Source organism: Lissotriton vulgaris, chromosome 3_1, assembly GCF_964263255.1.
Source record: "Lissotriton vulgaris chromosome 3_1, aLisVul1.2, whole genome shotgun sequence".
In the NCBI taxonomy this organism is placed as follows: Eukaryota; Metazoa; Chordata; class Amphibia; order Caudata; family Salamandridae; genus Lissotriton; species Lissotriton vulgaris.
The window spans coordinates 1430930136-1430953037 of NC_141689.1; the positions used below are offsets into that span (position 1 = coordinate 1430930136).

The window sequence follows — 22902 nt, forward strand, 5'->3', positions numbered from 1 at the left end:
ACACCTGCATCCAGGTCGGAGTGTAATTTTTTATAACATTGATACCCTTAATTCTGTATTGCCAGCTGGATCATCTCTAGTTTGTCTAGGGCTTTGGACCCTGTGAACGTATCCTCCATCGAAGGTTCCATAGTTCTGTGTTCCCTATGTGGCTACTCTTGTGAGGTTTTCTGCTTAGTTGACTGCTGAAGCGTGTAGGAAGCTTTTATGTACTACCAACTGAGGTGCTCTGTTCCTCATCTGTCCAGTTCAGCATCAAACGTTTGTCCATCCAATCGCACTTGGACTCCCAACCCCCCATCACTACTCTCCATATTCGTATATACCCCCTCAGCTGCTCCCACTGGGTATTTCTTGAGGCTTTTTTTCCTTTCACTTGAAAGATAATGTCATAGTTTTTCCTGCCCTCAGGTCAGAATTGCCTGATGATCTGTGTCCTCCCTGTATTCTCCTGTGCTTTGACCTCCTTTTTCCTCCTCTGAGATTCCTGCATCTGTCCTTTGACTCCTTAGTTCACAAAGCCTGTAAACTGTGTTATTGGTCCCACTAAAGATATCTAACGCAATCTTGTGTTACCCTATAATTTAGACCCAGATCTCTTCTGACCTTTCCCACTAAACTTAGAGAAATGTTCAATATATCACTCACCAGCTGCTTCAAATCTAATCTTCTAGACCCCTCTAAATCTGTTTTTTTATGCCTTCTACAGAGCCAAATCAGCTCTCATGGCTGTCATGGATAGCATCCATAACATCATGGATCCGGACTTTCCCCACCATGCTCCCCACATGGCTGGCCCCGCTTACCTTTAAAAGCGAGTCAAACTTCACTGTCTCATCCAGTCAGTCTGCAAACCACCATCTTGCAATCGTCCCTTACATTACGTTTGCAAAACTTGTTGGCTGTTCTTTTTCTTACCTGGAACCAAAGTCATGTAATGCTTTGCCGTTGTTTTCTGTATGCAACTCTGCTGCCATATTTGAAAAGAAGTACCTCGAAATCTTGCTTTTCCAGTCTTGATTGTTCTCATCGACGTGCTGTGTTTTCTACCAACTGGATGCCCTTAGTGGGCAACAGCCTCGCTATACAAATCCAATAAATTAATATAATAAATACTAGGCTTGTAAAGGAGGATTGAATTTGGTCCATGGATTATTCTGGTCTTATTCCTACCAAGGTCTCTTAATGTTGCTCACTTTTTCCCCCTTGTGTGCTCCTGTAACAGACTTTGTGAAGCACACTCTGGCATTCATTTTCTGCTTAGGGTATTCGTTCTAGGTAAGCTCTTGACCATAATGCTTGTAGTAGGGTATTCTCAATTGCATGAGATGTTTTCAGATGGCATTCCTAGGAGACTGCAACCTTTGCTGCTGATTTCCAAGTGGGGAGAGACCCGAGTTAGGAAGGTCCCTCTGAGACCTGGAAATAAATTGTCCCTTATGTATTTATTGCTTTATTACAAATAAATAATGTCTGCTACTTAAATCTTTTAATGCACAGAAGTAAAACCTCAAATTGAATCTGTTTCCATTAGTCTTACTTCATGAATCACCTGATGAGAAACTGCAGATTTTTAGGCTTGTAGGTTGGATTTTCGTCTATGAAAAATCCAAGTGACTGAAGAAAGGTATTTAAAAGTAGTCTGGGTTGGGGGGGGGGGGGGGATCTGTAAAACGGTGTTCTCTCTGTAGTGAGATGATGTATGCACAACCTAGAGTGGCACTCCTTCAGAGATTTGAGGAGCAATAGTCCTCATCTTGAAGGTAATTGTAGCGTCTTCGGTACACAGGTTTGGCACCCTGACACTAAACACCAATGAAACAATACCACTTGTTACCTAGACAGCTGTCCACATTCCACTGGTCTTAGAAGCAGATTACCCTCTTTTTTACAAAATAATTCGAGACCTACTTTGTGTTTAGGGATCTAAACCCCGGGAGAAATTAGTTCCATAAATCGAATGTAGTAAACCAATGTACATTTTACTACAGTGAACTTTTGTTTCCAAATTAATTTGTGGAAATCATTTCCCAATGCATTTTTCACCTATGCACTTCTTCATGGGCTTTACAGTGAAGAAAACCTGCTTGGAAGATCAGACACACAAAATGTAATATCACACCGACTGGCATTACAGTGCATCCTCCAACAATCATATGAAGAAATCATTCATGAGATAAATACTAGAATCCCACATATTGAAAAAATACATACGCTAGAGGTATTGGTGAAAACATGAGTCCAGAGGTCACTGCAAACTAATAAACAGAACATGCCAAATTTGCAGGCAGTATTAACACTGCAAGAAGCATCTATTTGTGGGATGGTGGGAGAGTGTGGGGGCTCGTCAGAAATGTGACATGGAGTCTGGTTATAAATCGAATGTGGAAAGTAAGTGAGAAACCATCCAAACAGTCGTCACAGCTTCAATTTGATTTGACTGAGAAATTTTTGCTCTCTGTCAGAACCTTTATCCTATTTGGCAGTTAAAAAACATGTCTGTTTTATAAAGAATTATGCAAGAAGTGGGGTTGTGTCCTTCACTGAACATTAGGAAATGAGGAACCCGGTCACTTTTTAGTTCTGCCACTTTTTTATTTTGAGTAGAATATCACCCTAAGGTAATTAATCCTTGGGTGATGTATATACTTTTTTTCGAGTAATATGAGTTATATCACTTTTTTTATTAGTTTTCTGAAAAACGTGTGAGGTTTGTTCGTTGCCATACAAAAAAAACGTACATCTATTGTTATTGTTATTGTTATTTTGGATTTGTATCGCGCCCAATCACCTGCAGGTCTCTAGGCGCTCGGAAATCGGTGGTAAGAACAATAACTTGGCAATCACAAAATAAAATGCATCCACTGGCCTATATAGCACTCATGATTCTTCTGAACAGCAGTGTTTTTAGCACCTTTCTAAACCGTAGGAGGTTCCCTTCCCTGCGCAGCGTCTCGGGTAGCGTGTTCCATAACTGAGGGACTAACACAGAGAAGGCTCTCCCTCCCTTTGTTACAAGTTTATACCGGGGACAGACCAATAATTGAGAATCTGAGGATCTGAGAGTTCTCATTGGACTGTACACCACCAAGCGATCTTTAATGTAGGCGGGTGCCAGCCCGTAGATTGCATTGTGAGCTGTGCACAGATTCTTAAATTCCACTCGCTCTTTGATAGGGAGCCAGTGCAGGCTCTGTATAATATAATAATAATAATCTTTATTCGGTTTTTACAGTTTGAAAAAGCCATAAAAGATAACATAGTTATAAAAACATTCAGTTAATTTAAAAAGAGATTACAATTACATTTTAAACTCAAAAAAGTTATTTTTACTAATTTGTTACGAAAGGCGAAAAGTAGTAAATTACAGTTACAGGTTATTTCTGTGTCTCATGATACATTTTAAAAAGTTTAGTACATGATATACCGTGCATTCTGAGTCCAGAAATTGGAGTGATGACATCGCTGGGCGGCATTGTCTATGACCCCATTTTTTTAATAAGGGAATAAGCCATGTCTTTCGGTGTGGATGATAGAACTTACAGAAAAGTACTGTATGGATGGTGGACTGTTGGGAATGATCGTCACAGGGGCACAGGACCATTTGGGTACTCCAATTATTCTTTTCGGGAAAGGTCACCAGTCTGAAAAATAGGTTCAACCTGAACCTTGTTAGGAGCATCTTTTCGTAGGTGGAAATCCCCAGTGTAAGATATGGCTCAATTTTCAGAGTCTGCTGAATAATGATTGCATGCGTAACAGATTTTTTTGTGGCCAACGTTGATAGTCTCAGGGAGTCCAAGTGGCTCAGTGCTATTTGTTTTAGTTCCTTTTTAGAGATTTCCTTCATTAGTTCTGGGTTGTAATAATATTTCTCGATCCCTAGATCATAGAGGAAATTTCTAATGTAGGAGAGCCAAGGTATTTTTTTAGCGTGGTCCAACTCCATGATATCTCGTAGAATGTTTTTGGTCAGATTGTTTTCTTCGGATAACCAGACTCTTCTCCAAAGCATTAGAGGTTGGATTTTGATCAAATCTTCAATAAATGGGATTCCCAATTCTATATGCGAGGCATAGATGGAGGTGCCTCGTGGTATTGATAAAAGGAATCTCGTGAAGATGTTTTCCTCTTTTTGAATGGGGCCGGTGTTTATATGCCCCCAGATCCCAGCACCGTATAATGCTGTGGATTGGCACTTCGCAGCATATATTTGTAGCAGTTCCACTGGAGGTTTTTTCCCTAGTCTATTTGAAAATTTAATTAGTGCCATAATCGCTCTTTTAAAAAGATGTCTCCTAGCCTCTACCGCCGCTTTCCAATTTAGGGCATCATCTATCATGATACCCAAATAGGGGTACTGCGAGGTTCTTTCAATTTTTTGTTCTTTCAGAAAGATGGTCTTTACAGGTTTTTTTGTGCCACCGACCACCATAACAAAGGTTTTTTTAACATTTATATGCAGGTCCAAGGCAGCCATAAAATCTGCATATTTGGTTAGTGATTTCTGTAGTTCATTTGGAGTTCGGGCTAAAATGACAGCGTCATCCGCATAGAGCAGGGCGGGGATCAGGCGGTCTTTTACTTTTGGAAGGTCTCTTCCCCCCTTCAACATACACTCTTCGAGGCCGTTGGTGTATAGTGAAAAGAGAAAGGGGGCGAGGACACAGCCTTGCCTCACTCCCCGCTCTACCCCAAATGGTGCCGTCAGTTCTCCTCTTGTCCCGAACCTCACTCTCGCTGTAGCCCCGCTGTAGAGTTCCCTTAGAAAATCCAAGAGAGGAGGGTCTACCCCCATCTTGCTCAGCAACGACCAGAGCTTGGTATGTGAGACAGTCGAATGCGGAGGACAAATCCACGTATGTCATAAAAATAGTACCTGTTTTTGCAAGGGTATACTTGGATATAAGCAAGGAAAGATTTAATGCTTGCTCAGTAGTTCCAAAGCCCTCCCTGAAGCCGAACTGTTGGTCAGAGAGGATGTTTTCGTCAGCTACCCACTGTTGCAACTTGCCAAGGAGGACTCTGCCAACCACTTTACCCAGAGAATCAAGAAGGGAGATTGGGCGGTAGCACTTGACATCTTGCCTGTCCCCCTTCTTAAAAATGGGGACCATTATTGATGATGACCATGAGTCTAGCAATCCGAGTTCCATAGTTGCAATACAAACTCTCGTGATTATTGGGGTCCAAAGGTCGGGAAGGAATTTAAATAAATCGACAGGGACCCCGTCAGGACCGGGGGTTTTTCCGGGCCTACTTAAGGATAACGCTTTTTCAAAATCTTGTAGGTCAACTTCCAGGGAGATAGGGAAGGTGACTGGGTTGTATGTAGACTGGTACGGATTGCTATTAGGTGTGGATTGAAAGATTTTCGAGAAATGACTCATCCATGTAGCCTCGTCTATGGCCACATCTATTTTTGGTCCACTGGAGTCAGTTAAAGAGGGGGATTTGACTATTTTCCAGAAAGCCTGAGTGTCCTTCGAGAGTGCGCTCTCGTGCAAGGCCTTCCACAGGGATGTTTTTAGTTCTTTTTTTCTCGTCTTTCTGGCAATAGTATATTCTCTTCTGAGACCTTGGATCGTTATTACATCTCTGTTAGATTCTCCAAGAGCTTTCCTCAAGTTAGTCTGTGCTTTCGTACAATCTCGATTGAACCAACCTGTGGTCTTTTTCTTATTTTGGTTGGGAGTTCTGGTTAACAGGTTTTTGACATGTTCTATGATGGTATTGAAATTTTCCAGAATTTGATTCGCCTCCGCTTGGGGATCAAGACAAATCGAAATGTTTTTATAGGCAAGAGTAACTAGTCTCTTCGTAAGGATATTGGGGTCCACTTTTTCCCATTTAATTGTGAAGCCATTGGTCTTGTTCAGCTCGAGCCTATTCTGTGATAAAGTGTTGGCTATAGTTACCATCAGAGAATTCGAGTGATGTAATTGGAGACTTAGACTTAGAGCGGAGTGGTCACTGAGACAGTTTTCCAAGATTTTAAATGTTCCGATTTGCGGTTTTAGGGCTTCTGTAACTAATATATAATCCACGGTGGTCTCGTGGCCCCTTCCTCTATATGTAGGCTCTAGTTTATTGGTTGTTTGTTGTGTGGGATTCAAAATTTGCAAGTCCAAGTCTGGGAGTATTTTGTTCATAGCAGACCCCACTCCTGAGTGGGTGAAGTGAGTTAAAGGAATGTCAGACTCTTCTACTATTCCACAGGTATCAATATTGGGGCAAGGATGCAGATTAAAGTCGCCACCCCAAATTACGTGAGCAATGTCCACTTTCTGTTTGAAGTGAGTGTTCGGTTATTTTGTCTTGAATTTGGTCAAGAACGCTCACAAAATTATCAGAATCCAAGTTGTTATATGTGTTTACTATTGAGATACGAGTTTTTTTCCCTACAGAAAAAGTGAGGATCTGAAAGTTCGGAAGGAGGTCTGTCTTGATGATCTTTATGTCTACAATTGTATTAGCCATGTAGATTACCAGACCCCCCTTAGGTCTTCCTGAGGTGCTGGGAAGGGCGGGAGAGGTAAATGTTCTGTATCCCACTAGATGGAGGGCAGCCATTGCCCAGGTTTCTTGAATAGAAATGATTTGATAGTCCTTCAAGAAAACCGCTGCCGAGCCATCCTCAATCTTGTTTCGGAGGCCGGCCACATTCCAGAAGACCATAGAAAGCTGGGTGGGTTCGCGTTCTTGTGCAACATTGTACTTGTGTGATATAGATAGGGTAGGCGCTGGAATTGGGTGTGAAAATACTACTGTAGTTGATGAGGGCTCTGGTGATTTAGTTGTTTGTCAATCGACCATTTCCAGGCCACTGAACCTGTTCGTGGTCGGGAAGCCTAGCCAGGGTTGCCCATTACTGGTGTCTTCATAGTTAAAGCCAAAAGGTTGGTGAGGTGGTCTCTCCCATTGCTCCCAGTTTCCAAATCTGTTTTGAGGGCCCACGATCTGCCATGGGACTTCTCTCTGCTGATAGCTCAGATTAGATGGATACCGAGAGTTAATAGGTTCAGTAAGTCGCATTACAGGATTGGTGGCGGCAGTTTCTAGCTCCCATGGTTGCGGAATTGGCTTCCTCCACATGTTGTCAAAGTTACGTTGGTAATTGTTATTATTGAACCTTTTCGGGTAAAAGTAAGACAAGGGTCTTGTTACAATCCCCCCAGAGGAGTTGTTGCGTTCCCAGGAGCATATATAATCAGCTATGCTGGGATCCTCAAACGTAATGACTATGCAGTCTCCTCAAATTGTTTTTTTCCTGTAACCTACCCACGAGGTCCGGGATACTGAAGCTATTTTACTTTTCCAAGGTGGCGGGACGGGACGATTTGTATTCAACCAATACTGGACCTTGTTCTTTAATGACCAGTTGGGTTCAGTCCCCTCACCTGTAAGTTCGGGGACCCCCGTCATAACTACCACGTATGGGGTGGCCTCAGGTGGTAAATTTAGGGTGGGTACTTGTTCGGTTGTCCCTCTCGGGGAATTTTTTGTTTGCGGTGGTTTAGTGTTTGTTGTTACGGGTGTTTTCGGTGCCAGTGTTTTAGGAGCGGGAGTTTTTGTGGAAGTAGAGTTTGCAGTTGGTATTGATTGGGAACTAGCTTGTGGGGGGATAACCAGGGGCGTAGGAGTTGACTTTTGTGGAATGGTGGTGTTTGTTGGGAGGATTAATGTGGTTTGCTTTTTGGACTGTGGGGGAGGTACAGTTGCAGTTTTCTTAGAAGCAAGGTGTATGGGTTCTGGATTTGAAGGGGGCTAGGTATGAGATTGTGGGGATATGGATTTTAGAGAGCCAATAATTTTTGTTAGCTGCCTCTCTATATTACTGAGTCTTGTTTCTAGTGGGCGTATATGGGAATTTAAAAGGAAAGCTATCTCTGTGATTAGTCTTGCTGATTCTCTTTGTCTTCCTGTGTTTTGTAAGGTTAGCGAATCTGGCATTAAGGCATCACAGAGATCACGCGGTACATGGTGAATTGTTACCACGTTATTAGTTAGGGGAGCAGGGTGGTTAGAAATCACTGAAACGTTTGGATCAGTGACCGATATTGGATGTTTGGATGTTATGGAGTTTGTAATATGATCTGATTTACTCTTTGCGTTCCGTTTTTTTACAGCCCCCTCCCGCTTGCCTCTCATTTGTCTGGTTTCTTCAGGTGTGGGGTCGGGAAAGATATCAGGGGTATTCTCAAGATCGGTTTCTGAGAGGGTTACAGATATTTGGGATGCTGACAAATCGACATTATTGGGTAGGCTAAGTCTGTTTGTGGTCACCGCCATTTGCGTTGAGGCTGGCTGTATTTCTGGAGTTTTTGCTGTTGCAAGTAATCCCATTGATGAACGACGTGCAATTGCCAGTTCAGTAGAAACTCTACCCTCGATTAAGCTTATACTCTGGTCGATGAAAGTATTTGCTTTGGCCAGAAAGTCGTCCATTGGACCTAGTAGTTGGTCACCTATACCATTCTTTTTTGTTTTTTTCTGCCTGGTGGATCTCGTGTTCATTTTACAATGAGTGTTCACCTGGGAAGGGTACTAGATTGACCAATTGTAGAGGGAGTCAAGATGTTTATAAATGCCTGTATTGGGGAGGCCGGGGTATAGTTGTTAGAGGGGTGGGCCGGACCGGACTCTCCCGTACTCGAACGGCCCTGTCTTTGCCCAGTCTTAGCCCGGGCTGCGTCCCGCGCTGCGGGAGTTAGTTGGCTTTTTGTAGGAGGCGCAGAAAGGGTGGGGGCGGGCCAGCAGGGAGAGCGGACCGGAAGCTCTTCCTTGGTCTCGCAGGGACTTCTGGGAAATGAAGTCCCCGCACGCTCGCAGCCCTGCTGGTGCCTCGCGCCCCTTACCGCCTTGCCGCTAAGAGTCCTCGCGTGTCCTCCCAAGAAGCTGCTGGCGCTGTAACCCAGCAGCGAAGCGGCACCCGCGGAGCGGGTGCGGCAAGGAGTAGACAGGAAGCCTCGTGCGCTGATGGTCAAAGTGCCCTGGTGCACTTGAAAGCCTCGTTTCTCTGAGCCTGGTTCCTCCGTTCAACAATGAGTGTAAGTGTCCCACAGATGGTGAGAACAGGGACGCTTTTTAAAAAACTTTGATGGGCGGGGGGCGGGCCAGCAGGGAGAGCGGACCGGAAGCTCTTCCTTGGTCTCGCAGGGACTTCTGGGAAATGAAGTCCCCGCACGCTCGCAGCCCTGCTGGTGCCTCGCGCCCCTTACCGCCTTGCCGCTAAGAGTCCTCGCGTGTCCTCCCAAGAAGCTGCTGGCGCTGTAACCCAGCAGTGGATCTCGTGTTCATTTTACAATGAGTGTTCACCTGGGAAGGGTACTAGATTGACCAATTGTAGAGGGAGTCAAGATGTTTATAAATGCCTGTATTGGGGAGGCCGGGGTATAGTTGTTAGAGGGGTGGGCCGGACCGGACTCTCCCGTACTCGAACGGCCCTGTCTTTGCCCAGTCTTAGCCCGGGCTGCGTCCCGCGCTGCGGGAGTTAGTTGGCTTTTTGTAGGAGGCGCAGAAAGGGCGGGGGCGGGCCAGCAGGGAGAGCGGACCGGAAGCTCTTCCTTGGTCTCGCAGGGACTTCTGGGAAATGAAGTCCCCGCACGCTCGCAGCCCTGCTGGTGCCTCGCGCCCCTTACCGCCTTGCCGCTAAGAGTCCTCGCGTGTCCTCCCAAGAAGCTGCTGGCGCTGTAACCCAGCAGCGAAGCGGCACCCGCGGAGCGGGTGCGGCAAGGAGTAGACAGGAAGCCTCGTGCGCTGATGGTCAAAGTGCCCTGGTGCACTTGAAAGCCTCGTTTCTCTGAGCCTGGTTCCTCCGTTCAACAATGAGTGTCCCAGGCTCTGTAACAGGGGAGATGCTTTAGTTCGTCTTGGGAGCCTGAAGATGAGTCGTGCCGCGTCGTTCATGACGACCTGTAACCTACTGGTCAGGGTTTTCGGCAGGCCGAGATAGATAGCATTACCGTAATCTATCTTTGAGATAACAGTGGCTGTTACGATTGAGCACATCATGGATTGAGAGAGGACGGGAGCTAGCTTCCGTAGCTGTTTGATGATATTAGTGCAGCTTCCCACCACAGAAGAGATCTGACTGGCCATTGATAGATCGCAGTCCAGTTTGAGCCCCAGGCTCTTTACATTCAAGCTAGGTTTTGGAGCCGGGCCTAACTCCGCAGGCCAGTAGAGGTCACACCATGGTGAGGTGGCAGATGGAATCACCAATACCTCGGTATTATCCTTTTATTTGGATCGCACTAAACAATTCCGAGTGGACGATCAACTCTTTGTTGGCTATGTGGGTTCCAAGAAAGGTCGGGCTGTGCAAAAATGGACCATCTCTCGGTGTCATCCTTTGCATTAAGATCTGCTACTCTTTGGCTAAAAAGGAACCCCAGAGTGACAGCAGCCACTACTGCTTTGGGACGTGAAGTCTTCCTCAGTGATATCTGCCAGGCAGCCACGTGGGCATCACTGCACACGTCCACTAAACATAATTGCCTGGATAGTCCAGTCCGGAGAGACCGCTTCTTTGGCTGTTCAGTTCTCCAGGACTTTCAGGTGTGAACTTGGTTCGCAGACCCACCTCCGGGGTTGGTATTGCTGGGGTATCTATTGTAAGGTAAGGAATCTATAACTAATAGTCTCTTTCCGATGAACAATTTAGTTGCATTCGGTAACAATATAACTGTAAGAGACCTATATCCGTTCTAGATTCCTTACCACCCCACCCTTCCTCCCCTTTCCACGAACTAACTTCTAGAGTAAGGGACTCCTTTTCAGGGCCCTAGTTTTGTGCACCAGTGGTCAGTGTCTTGCATGGCTGTGCGCTTCTGGCGCGGAATGTCATGTAAAGAACTGACGTCAGCACGCAGGGTAGCATCTAAGTAGATACCGCAATGTCATCCCTGTGATCACGTCGACGAATGCGAAGTCAACCGATGCCACCAACTGCTGCGCAGTGGTACTGCTAAGAAAAAAATCTCCGGATCCAGTCTGACGCCTGGGGGGGTAATTCTAAGGTAAGGAATTGATACCTAATATATTTCTTACAGATATATCGCTGTCGAAGATAAGTAACTTGTTCATTTACACAATTATCAAAGCTGCATAAGGCACCGCCTTATCAGCGAAGCATCATTTTTTTGTTACACCCCGGTGTAGTGTATCACAGTCTTCAAAGACCTTCTGTTTCAAACCGTACGATGTCAACTGGTCCCTTACACCTTACAAAATAATATCGAATCAGATCATGACTTCACATGATCTGCTGTAGTAACGAACTACTACAGTCATTTATAAATGTTTTTAATCTCACTTTAACATTCCACCAGAAGGTCCTGTGTCTCCCTTCACAGCACTAGCAGTATACACTCAGAACCACATATAATATTGTACAATCACCACATATTATACAGATATAAATGCTACTGCTGAGGAATCCATTCACCTGGGCATATCAGAATCTTTTTAGTACTAGAAGTAACATTTTCCATGGTTCTTTTTAGACCAGTCGATGTGCTTTCTCAGACCTACTCTCTCTCCACTCTTGACATTTCTGCACAGTTGAGGAAAATCACAGTTGTTTTCATTGTTTTAAATCCTTGTTTCAAATAAGTATGTTTTCTACAATGATGCTATCTTCTTTATTGCAGTCCACTCCTTTGCATCTAGCGGCAGGGTACAACCGGGTCCGCATAGTGCAGCTGCTGCTTCAGCACGGTGCAGATGTGCATGCTAAAGACAAGGGGTAAGATTTGTTAAGATAATGTGTAGCAATGGCTGATGTACATATGCGTTTTAGTATGTTGGTTGAACTGTGAATGTTAGATTATTTATTAGTGTCAAAGCAAAATGAAGGCTTTTCTGTTAAGTGAGCTGATTTTAGTTTGTTACAATAGATAATACTTTGAAAACGATTGTTTTTTTTGTGCAACTGGTATCAGCAGCTTTGCATGGCTGGGATATATTATTTTAAAAGAGTAAACATACCGTATTTTCCGGCGTATAAGACGACCCGGCGTATAAGACGACCCCCTACTTTGGCAGAAAAATTTTAGGTTTTGTGCTATACTCGCCGTATAAGACGACCCCCCACTTCCAGCGCAGCATAGCCATTCCGAGTATGTACCGGTATTTTGAACTTACCGTATTAGTCTAGTCCTCCTCCCTGTGGGTGAGCAGTAAGGCTTTATCAGTGGGCAGTGGGTACCTATAAGCGTTTATTTTACAAACTGAAAGACTGAACGCAAAGAAATTGGTTGTAGAAACAATCTTGCTTTACTCGGAAACATTTTATTTAAAACCATATCAAAAACTGTCACTTCTGAATATACGGTACCGGTACGGTACGGCAAACATAAATAACGTAGTGCATGAAACAGTGCAAGTGCATTAAACGTTCCATAACTTCCCATAAATCCAAGCGATTTCTACAGGATTTATAACGTTCCCTTTAAAAACCTTCAAAATCCTCCTCTTCGTCATCTGATCTCATAAGTAAGTCTATGAGATCTTGTGGTACATCTGTAAGGCAGTCATCGTATGGATCTTGTACCAATTCCGTATCAGATGATGTGGTCTCTTCTTCGGCATCCTCTTCACCTTCCCACAGATAGTCGTCCTCCATACCATCTAATGAGTTCGATATGCCACACTTCTTGAAAGACTTTATGACTGTTTCTGCATCGATGTCGTTCCAGGCCTTTATGACAAAGTTGCACAAAACATCCAACTGTGGCGCACGCATGTTTCCTCCTTTTGTGAATGTTTTTTCACCGCTAACCATCCACTCATTCCACTGTTCTCGGATGCGATCTTTAAATGGCTTGTTTAGGCACACATCCAGTGGCTGCACCAACGATGTCAGTCCTCCAGGTATAACAGCAGCATCAGTTTTCAGTCTTGCCAGCCTTTGCTTGGTGCTGGGAGTTAAATGAGCCCTGAACATATCCCACACCAGTAGACTACGCCTTTGTAGAAGTCCACCTGGTCGCCTGCTCCATACGTTATCAAGCCATAGCTTTACCCCTTCTTCATCCATCCATCCTTTCTCATTCACATGCACAAAACAACCAGCAGGAAACTTGAGTTTCGGCATTGTTTTCCTTTTAAAAATAACCATTGGCCTCAGTTTGCCACCATCAGCTGTGCATGCAAGTACCACAGTGAAACTGGACTTCTCATGTCCTGTTGTTTTTATTAAAATTGTCTTTTCGCCTTTTTGATGGACAGTTTTGTTGGCGATCATATCAAAATTCATCGGAGTTTCATCCATGTTTCCGATGCTACTTAGCGCATACACATGTTCATTGCGCAGCCTAATGACGTAGCGATGGAAGCTATGCATTTTGGCATCAAGATCCGCTGGTAATTTCTGGGCAATTTTTGTCTTTTGCCGCAATACCAGATTATGCCTTCCCAAGAATCTGGTACACCAGGACACAGTGGCCTTAAATCTGTGGCTGAGATCGGGATTAGATTTGGCCCACTGAAGTGCAACCAATCGGATTTTATTTCGGGTCACGACATACCCGCTTTGCCGATGCTCGGCCACCATGTCTGCTACATGCTTTTCCAGTTCTGGCCAATGTGGGGTGCCTCTTCTTAGTGCACACTTGCCCCTTGGCATACTCCGCAATGCTTGCTCATTTGCTCTCCAGGCCCGAACCATCTTCTCTGTCACTCCATATTGCTTAGCAGCAGCACAGTTATTATGTTCCGTGGCAAAAGCCACAACTTTGAGTTTGTAGCTGGCTTCATATTTTCTTCTCCTTGCCACTGCTGGAGCCTTGCTGAGTTCTACACTGCCAGCCATTTGCTCTGGATGCGCTGCTGGAGCCTTGCCGGGTTCTTCGCTGTCTGCCATTTGCACGGAATGTGCTGCTGGAGCCTTGCCGGGTTCTTGACTGTCAGCCATTTGCACTTGATGTACGGTACTGGTGCTGTACAGTATGGACAGGTGCAGAGACTGTCTTCAAAACCACACGTACGGTACGGCAAATACGCTATCTGGTCACGAGACTGCTTTTCCTCTTAGCAACAACCAGCCAATCACGGCAAGTGCTCTACTGCCTTCGGGAACATTCGGGAACATTGTACAGTCCCCTTTCTATGCCACGCCCATGCCAAGGGGAGAGGTGAGCGTGCCAAAACGTGCCAAACGTGTCAACACACTGGGCGCTGCCATCTTCGGCGCTGGCTGCCCATTACCATGTACCGTGATTCGGACGTCCTGCTGCCTCGTCCTGCTGCCTCGTCTGCCTGGGGATGTGCAAGCGGTTGGAGGCGCGTGTACAGCGGCAGCGGCAGTCGAGGTAAGACTCATGGCGCCATTTGCTCGCTTGTGAAGCGGTTTGACACCTTCGAGTGAAGTCCTTGCTATGAAAAAAACGCTCGCTTTCGATACTTCATGGCGCGGGGCCTGGGTGTGGACGTTGCCAAGGTCGGTGGCTGTATTTTTTGACATAAGGTGTGTTGTTTCTTGTTAGGTATTTCCTATTGTGAAGCGGTCTGACACCTTCGAGTGAAGTCCTCGCTATGACAAAAACACGCTCGCTTTCGATACTTGCACAATTCATGGCGCGGGGCCTGGGTGTGGACGTTGCCAGGGTCGGTGGCTGTATTTTTTGACATAAGGTGTGTTGTTTCTTGTTATTTCCTATTGTGAAGCGGTCTGACACCTTCGAGTGAAGTCCTCGCTATGACAAAAACACGCTCGCTTTCGATACTTGCACAATTCATGGCGCGGGGCCTGGGTGTGGACGTTGCCAGGGTCGGTGGCTGTATTTTTGGACGTTGCCAGGGTCGGTGGCTGTATTTTTTAACATAAGGTGTGTTGTTTCTTGTTATTTCGTATTGTGAAGCGGTCTGACACCTTCGAGTGAAGTCCTCGCTATGAAAAAGCGCATGAAAAAATACCATAAAATGTTGTACCCGGCGTATAAGACGACCCCCGACTTTCCAGAAAATTTTAAGGGGTTAAAAGGTCGTCTTATACGCCGGAAAATACGGTAAATGCTATGTGAATTTGTATAGCACAGCTAATCAGCCATGAGGGTATCCAGGCGCTGAGTTGGGCAGGCCTGAGAGGGAGGAGGCAATCATGCCTGTTTCATCTGGAAATGACATATCTTGAGATTCCTTTGGATGTCCATGAGGGAGGGGGAGGTTCTGAGGTATTTTGGGAGGTCATTCCAGGTCTTGTCAGAGAGGTATGAGAAGAAGCATCGTCCTTAAAATGTGGTTAATAGTTTTAATTGGACCATCATTGCATCTTAAGGTAATTTGAGTGCTTTGGTTCTCTCTGCCTCGCAGAGTGCAGGAGGCAGCATAGGTTTTCAGACACTGAACACTGGTATCCTAAAACGATGCCCTTAGTGCTGCTACCAGGGCCATCTTGAAAGATAATGTCCATTGGAAGTAGATGCACTACAACACATTGGCTTTGAGGTTAATGCCAAGAAGCATATTCCACTAGGATTGAAATGACATAGCAACCAGACACATCCAGTGTGTTCTCAGAGGGAGACCCTTTTGTGAGATTTAGTCCAGAAACGCATGGTTTTAGGGGGAGCCGTTCAAATCTTTGTTTGGGAACCTTGTCAGAAAGCAGACTACTTGCATTGGGCCCAGCAGCTTCTGTAGGAAACCTAGCTGAAACCCGAGAATAAAATAAAACCGGGTTTTTGCTTTGGAAGAAGCTGTGAGGGTAGGTTTTAAAGCATTAATGTTGGGAGGTGTTTTTTTCCTTTCTGTTGCTATGGAAATTGTATTTAGTTTTCCACTATTTGGAGACACATAATTACATTGCACCATAAAATGAATGTAAACCCTGTATGTTTTGTACCCTGTTCTGCTTAGCAAACACCTGAAGACAAAGCCTGCCTGCCTATGATTTAACATTGGATCTGCCCAAATCCAACTGGAAAAAGTAAATTATAGTTGGGGTCATACTGATAGCAGAATTTGATGAAGCAATGTATCACTTATCACAAACCTTTGTTATGGTAAATTATTTATCGGTTTGGATTTCACACTATACAAACATTTCACATTAAATATTAGAATTTCCCTTAAACTAAATTTGCAGTTTTAGACAGCTTATGCAGATCTGTAGAGCAGACTCCAGATTCTCAAGATGGACACCTCTGGCCTGGAGTTCAAGAGGTCTGTTCATTATACCTGGTATGCACGTTGCCAGTGGTGATGCTTGACTGGATAGAGGTGACCAGGCTTGCATTTTATTACCATCAACTCGGGTTGCACATGCCCAATGAATCTCATAATAATTTTTCTTTTCCAACCATTCATTGCATAGTCTCTTGTTTTCACATCTCCTCTCCGACAATTAAAGACCAACGTTTGTGATGCTAGTAATCATTGTTACAGCTCCAAGCCTTCAGGATGCATACAAGTTCGATGTTGTGTGGTTGATTGCAATGCCTTCTGTTCAAGGCACTCTCTGTGGAGTCACACCCCCCCCCCCCCCCTTTACTCTCCGATTTTGGCAGATTATGCCAGTATCTTCTCCAAGGAGGGCTTGCTATTGCTTCCCAAAGGAGCAATTGAAAATGTGCCCAAGGGATGTGCTGTTACTTCCTAACCAGAAGGATACTATATGAAGGGTAGGGGGCATGTGGTTGGTGGCTGCTAGCAGGCAGGCCATGCGTCTGTGGGAGCTGATCTCCTGGTCACTTACATAGGGCAAGTGGGGACGTAGAGTAGGATAGATGCTGCACTCCCAGTGGCACTCGGATGGGTGCAGGGTGCTTTTGGGCCTTCGGGCGCCCAATGTATTTAAATGGGAAAGCTGGACGTTGAATAAAGGCTGCAGGCTCAGGGACAGAAATTCTCAGGTGCGACCACCCCTTCGAGAGAGGTAAGTTGGGATATTGTAGGATAGGTAGGCACCCCAGAGTTGGGCACAGGGGTCCATGTGCAGGGGTGTCTTTTGGTGTCAGGAAGTCTCACCCTCAGCTGGTCGCGGTTAGAGGGGTCCCTTGTTGTGAGGCTGCAGGCATCGTCAGAAGCGTCGAGGAGCGCCCTTGAGGGCTGGATTCTTGGTCACAGTCGCCGGGGGGGGGGGGGGATGTCCTCGTGGTCTTCTTTGTCCACTCAGGCAGGGGCCGGGCTCGGCGGATGCTGAGTGTGCTGGATTCGCTGTTCTTGGCTGGCGCCAGGGGTTGTTGCCGTTTAAGCAGAACCACTGCTCATTGGAGTTCCAGTCTTTAGATGAGCAAGGCAGTCAGGTCCTCCGGGGATTTCGAGGTTGCTGACCACAGTAGATGCTGGTGTTTATCAGGTTCAAGGATCAACAGGCTGGTAGGGCTGGGGCCAAGTCAGCTGGTGTTGTCTTCTTGTTAGCAGCTGCGCAGCAGGTCTTCTTTACTTTCTTCTTGTTTCAAAATTGGGATCTGAGGAATGAAGGCTCAGGGTGCCCCTAAATACTCTATGTAGGGATGTTACAAGTAGGGAAAGGTCAGGGACCGATGGGTCCCTGTCCTGGGGTGAGTACACCCCCTATCCTGCCACTCTCCCGTGGTAGGGGGGCAGGAGCCTAGCTCTGATTGGGTAGGGCTCCCCATTCTCATAATGGCGAGAGCCCGGAGTTGTGCTTTACCTCGCCACCCCCACCTGAGGGGTGGTGTTGGCAGAGGCTGGCACACCCCCTTTCCTTCCTTTTTTACTGCCGGTCTTCCCACCAGAGTGGGGGTCAGAACCGGTGGGGGCCAGTTGCTGAGTACAGCAAGTGGTCTGGAGAGGTTCACAAAGACTGCATGCCTTTGAAGCCTCCCCTGCCCATCCTGGGAGAGGAGACATAGCACCTAGTGCCAGGATGTGCATAGTTGCATGCCCCAGAGAGCGGAGGGCGCTCTACCCAGGAATCTAGCAACATGTCTGCTGGAAGGCAGCCTAGTCAGCCACTCAGTCCAGACACGGCATGTGGGTTGGTTTCAGGGGGCAACTCTAAGCTGCCCTCTGTCGTGCATTGTACATTAAATCCCACACTGGCATCAATGTAGGTTTAATGTGCTGAGAAGTTTGCTACCAAACTTCAGTCTCCAGTGTAGCCATTATGGTGCTGTGGGGTTTGTAATTACAACCTCCCGGCACCATATACTCTTAATGGTGTAGTGCACACAGCTAGAGGGGTGACTGAGGTATGCCAGGGCAGTGTGTTTGGTGCATGGCACACAGGGATGTGTGCCATGTCGACTCTGTTTAGTTCTGCACCAAGACACTCAGCCTGCAAAGGCAGCATATGTGTGTCAGGGGTACAAGACCTCTAAGGGTGACACAATATGTGCTGCAGCCCTTAGGGGCCTTCTCTGGTCACAGTGCCCTGGGTACCTAGGGTACCATTTACCAGGGGCCGACCTGTGGCCAGAGATGCCAATTGGGTTTAGGCTTCAATGCAGTTTTAGGGAAGGAACACAGTACCTGGGTACCTGATTGGCAGGAGCCCAGGACATACTCAGTCAAAGTACATCAGCAATTCAGCAAAAAGTGGGGGCATACCATGCAAGAGAGATGGCACTTTCTCACAGGGAGTAACTGACAACTTCTCCTGCGGTCTACAGAGTGATGGCCAGGAGATTTGAGACCAACTCTCTGCGTCCCGGCATTTCTCTCCACCCATTCGTTACCAGAGAGCCTTGTTGTCCTGGCCTCTTGGTCATTGAAACTAGCACCAGGAGCTTTGTCCTCCACGCCCTGGACAGAGAATCTAATAAGAATAGGTTGTGAAGAAAATCTTTTTGGCTGGCAGTATGGCCATCAAATCTGAAAGTGATAGATTTCTTACCTTCGAATATCCCCAGGCATCCTATTGGATCCGCAAAGTTTTCGTCAGCAGTACCCATGCGCGTCGGTAGGTTGTCGTACGGTTCTGCGTACGTTGTTGCTTAGATGACGTCGCTGGAGCTACTGAGACGTGCCCACGTGCACTGACGTCCGTTCTTTCTTTTTCCGCACCAGCAAGCGCAGATCCGGAGAGAGACGTACCCCCAGTCACTTTTTGACTGCGTTTTTGGGGACTTTTGTCTGTTTTTTTTAGTATTTGTACGGCAGGTGCATAGGGATGCCTGGTTTTAAGTCTTGTGCGGCCCGTCCCCGCACGATGTCTGGGACAGACCCACACAGTGTGTGTCTCTTCTGCCTGGGGCACCACCACGACTCCAAGTTGCGACCCCACTGCCGGGCCATGGCTCTGAAAACTTGGTGGGAGTGGTCCCGAAAGTTACTAGAGGCCCGGGAGTCCGCTCCGTACCGTTCCAGGTCCCGGTCCCGTGGGAAGTCGAGGGGCCTGCCGAGGAGCCATGACCACCATTCGAAGTCTGAGTCAGGTAATATGAAGCACAAGAAGTCAAAGAAGCGCTGTCACTCTACTCCTTCCCCTAGCCGGTCGTGCGATGCTGCTGAGGGTGCTGGTGGTGCCGCCCCTGCTACTCAGGCAGAGCCTCCGCAGTTGCCGATGGCCTTACCTGCCTTTTCCAGGTCCATCGGCGACTCCGGCCAAGCTGCAAGAGTTCTTTTCAGCCATGGCACGTGTCTTCGACCGTCGGGCCCTGCCGGTGCACCTCCGGGCCCCACGGCCCGACTAGGGGTCCTCGTTCTTCGACGTCACTGGCTCTGGCCTGACATAGTCGGCGACTTCGGTCTCTACAACGAGAGACCCCCATAGATCCACGCATGGATCCCCGTCCATGTCGGTTGGCTCAGTATGACCTCCACCGACGGCAGCAGCGCTGCCACTTGCCGCGACAATGGCCGACGCCATCCATGGCCGCCTCCCCGACGTGGAGCTAGTGCAGGCAGGGTCGTTGACTGACGCCGATTCCAATGCGGTTTGGGAATTTCTTTCCCTTTGTTCACCGACCTCTTTATGTTCCACCAGTTCTGCAGGCTGTGGAGGACTGGGAGGGGTTTGAGGACCCTCTCGCAGCACAATGGGAGTTAGACCCGGACTGGGATGAGGATTCGGGGATGCAGGTGACCAGGATTATACTCCTGAAGCTGGCTCACTGTCTCCTTCTACCAAGGCTACGGAGGATGGTGGTTCCTACTCTATGGTGTTGCGTAGGACGGCACAGGCTCTCCACCTCGAGCTTCCTACCGTGGCCGTCCGGATTAACCTCCTGACAGAGGTGCTTGGGACGGAGTCTTCTATGGAGCCGCTGCTGCCCTTTAATGATGCACTCTTGGACGTATTTTTGGGCACCTGGTCCAGGCCCAACACATGGGCTCCTGTGGATAAGAGCGTGGCCCGACGCCATCGCCTGGCCCCGGGCGACCTTGTTTTCCTCTCCCAACACCCTACCCCCGAGAGCTTGGTTGTCCAAGCATCTACGTCCCAGAGCACGTTCCCTTCTGCACCTCCAGACAGGGAATCCAAGAAACTGAAGCAGTTTGGGAAGATTTTTTTTCCGCCAGTTTAGGACTGCAGTCTGTGAACACTGCATGTCTCTTGGGCTGTTATTCCCATTCCGTGTGGGAGACGATGGCTCAAGTGCTGCCTCAGTGTCCGGTGGCGGCTCGGACTATACTCTCCAAGCTATTGCCTCAGGTTAGAGACTCAGCCAAGTTAACCATCCGTTGTGGTCTTGACACGGCTGACTCTCTGGGCAGGGCGATTTCCATGACAGGACCACTGGCTTTTCTGGTGATGTCCAGAATACATTGATGAACATGCCCTTTGATGGCACTCGCCTGTTCGGCGATAAGGCAGATTGCGCGTTGAAACATTTTATGGACTCCCGGGCTATGCTCAAGTCCTTAGGCTTTTCGGCCACACTCACTCCTTCTGCTTCTGCTCTTTGCTCCTTTCGTGGCCAAGGAAGGGGCGCCCAAGCATGTTTGTTTCATAGCCAAAAGCCACAGCAGCAGTCTCAGCGTGGACGTGGGACCCGCAGAGGCGGGTCACTGGGCCAGCGTCTGTCCATACACACCCCCCCCCCCCCCAAATCCCCCCCCCACCCCGCTACCACTAAACCTTCCTAGTCCGGTGTTTCAGGCCCACCAGACACCAGTGAGTGGCAGGATTCGCCATCAACTCCACCACTGGCGCTCCATCACATCAGACAGGGGTGTTCTGCAGATTGCCCCTCCCCTTAAAGACTATACCCCCAGTCATACCACCTCAATATCATCGCATGCTGGGGGGGATCAGCAGGAAGTTGCAACCCTCTTGGCCAAGGGGGCCATCAAGCGCGTTCCGACGCCAGAAGTAGGTCGTTGTTGCTACTCCCACTACTTCTTGGTTCCAAAGAAGGACAAAGGCCTGCGTCCTGCCTTAGACCTTTGGAACATCAAGGAGAAGTTCAAGATGTTCACTCTTGCTCAGGTCTAGTCTGCCCTCGACCCGCAAGACTGGATGGTAGCGTTTTGACCTGAGGACGCTTATTTTCATATTCCTGTCCTGCCGGCCCACCGGCGTTACCTGCGATTCCTGGTAGGGCAGGAGCATTTTCAGTTCACCGTGCCCCCCTTTGGACCCTATGTCAGGAGGCTCTGCGCCTCTGGACATGGCTAGAACGTCAAGGCATTTCGTTGACGGTTCAACACCTGGCAGGTTCTTTGAACGCCAGGGCGGATTAACTCGCTGGTGCCTGATGGATCACGAATGGTGCAAGGTCTCTTTCGACAGTGGGGAGAGCCTTGGTTAGATCTATTTGCCACCGAAGAGAACGCGCAATGTCCGCTGTTTTGCTCGTTGGAATTTCCAAAGCCGCACTCACTCGGCGACGCTTTTCGTCGCGAGTGGAACTGCCGTCTATTTTACGCCTTTCTGCTTATACCACTTCTACCCAGAGTGCTGAAGACCAGGCCCAAGTCATTCTTGTGCCGCCGGACTTGGCTCGAAGACTTTGGTATCTCGAGCTACTCATTATGAGCATGGATCCCGCGATCCGACTGCCTCTTCAGGAGGATCTTCTGTCGCAGCAGCAGGGGAAGGTCCTCCACCCGAACCTGTCCAATCTCCACGTACAGGCGTGGAGATTGAGCGTCAACAGTTGATTCCATTTGACTTGCCTCCTGAAGTCTGTGATGTCATTCTGGCGGCCAGGCATCCCTCCACTAAATCGATAAACGCCTGCAGGTGGCATGGAGCACAGCAAAGGCTGTGGATCCCCTTTCTGTCCCTCTTTCTTTGGTCCTTTTGTTCCTTCTTTCTCTGACCCGGCACGACTCTGCTCTGGGCACTATTAAGGGCTACCTTTCTGCAATCTCGGCCTTTCTCAGGCTCCCTGATCAACCCCCTCTTAAGTCCCCTGTTAATAGATTACTTAAAGGCATTACTCACCTTTTCCCTCCTACTCAGTTTGTGATGCCACAGTGGGACTTGAATTGGGTTCTTAATTTTCTGATGTGCGCTCCTTTTGAGCTGCTTCACAAATGTCCTCATAGTTTATTGACTTTGAAGACTGCTTTCCTGGTTGCCATCACCTCCGCTAGGCGTGTGAGTGAGCTCCAGGCTCTTTCCTGTAAGCCTCCTTTTCTGTCGGTTCATCTGAACAAGGTTGTGCTTCGCGCTCGTTCTTCCTTCTTGCCAATGGTTGTTACTGCCTTCCACATTGGGCAAACTATCAACTTGCTCACTTTCTTTCCGCCTCCACATCCTTCCAGAGAAGAGCGGCTCCACCGTCTGGACCCAAAACGTGCGCTTTCATTCTATTTGAATCGCACACAACAGTTCTGGGTGGATGACCAGCTCTTTGTTGGCTACGTGGGCGCCAAGATAGGCTGTGCTGTACACAAGAGGACTATCTCCCGCTGGGTCGTCTTGTTTATCAAGGCCTGTTATTCTCTGGCTAAAAAGGAACCTCCGGTGGGGTTGCGTGCCCATTCTACCAGGGCGACAGAAGTGGTGTCTCCCTGAAATACATCTGTCAGGCAGCCACA

The 22902-nt window shown here is 47.6% G+C and overlaps 1 protein-coding gene across 1 annotated transcript in view; it reads left to right on the forward strand.

Moving 5' to 3' along the window:
- Window positions 1–22902, forward strand: part of TNKS (tankyrase) — a 700580-nt gene that overhangs the window by 196310 nt on the left and 481368 nt on the right. Inside the window, exon 7 of the mRNA XM_086961923.1 lies at window positions 11655–11749. Within this exon, the coding sequence (XP_086818049.1) occupies window positions 11655–11749 (95 nt within the window). The remainder of the gene's footprint in view (window positions 1–11654; window positions 11750–22902) is intronic.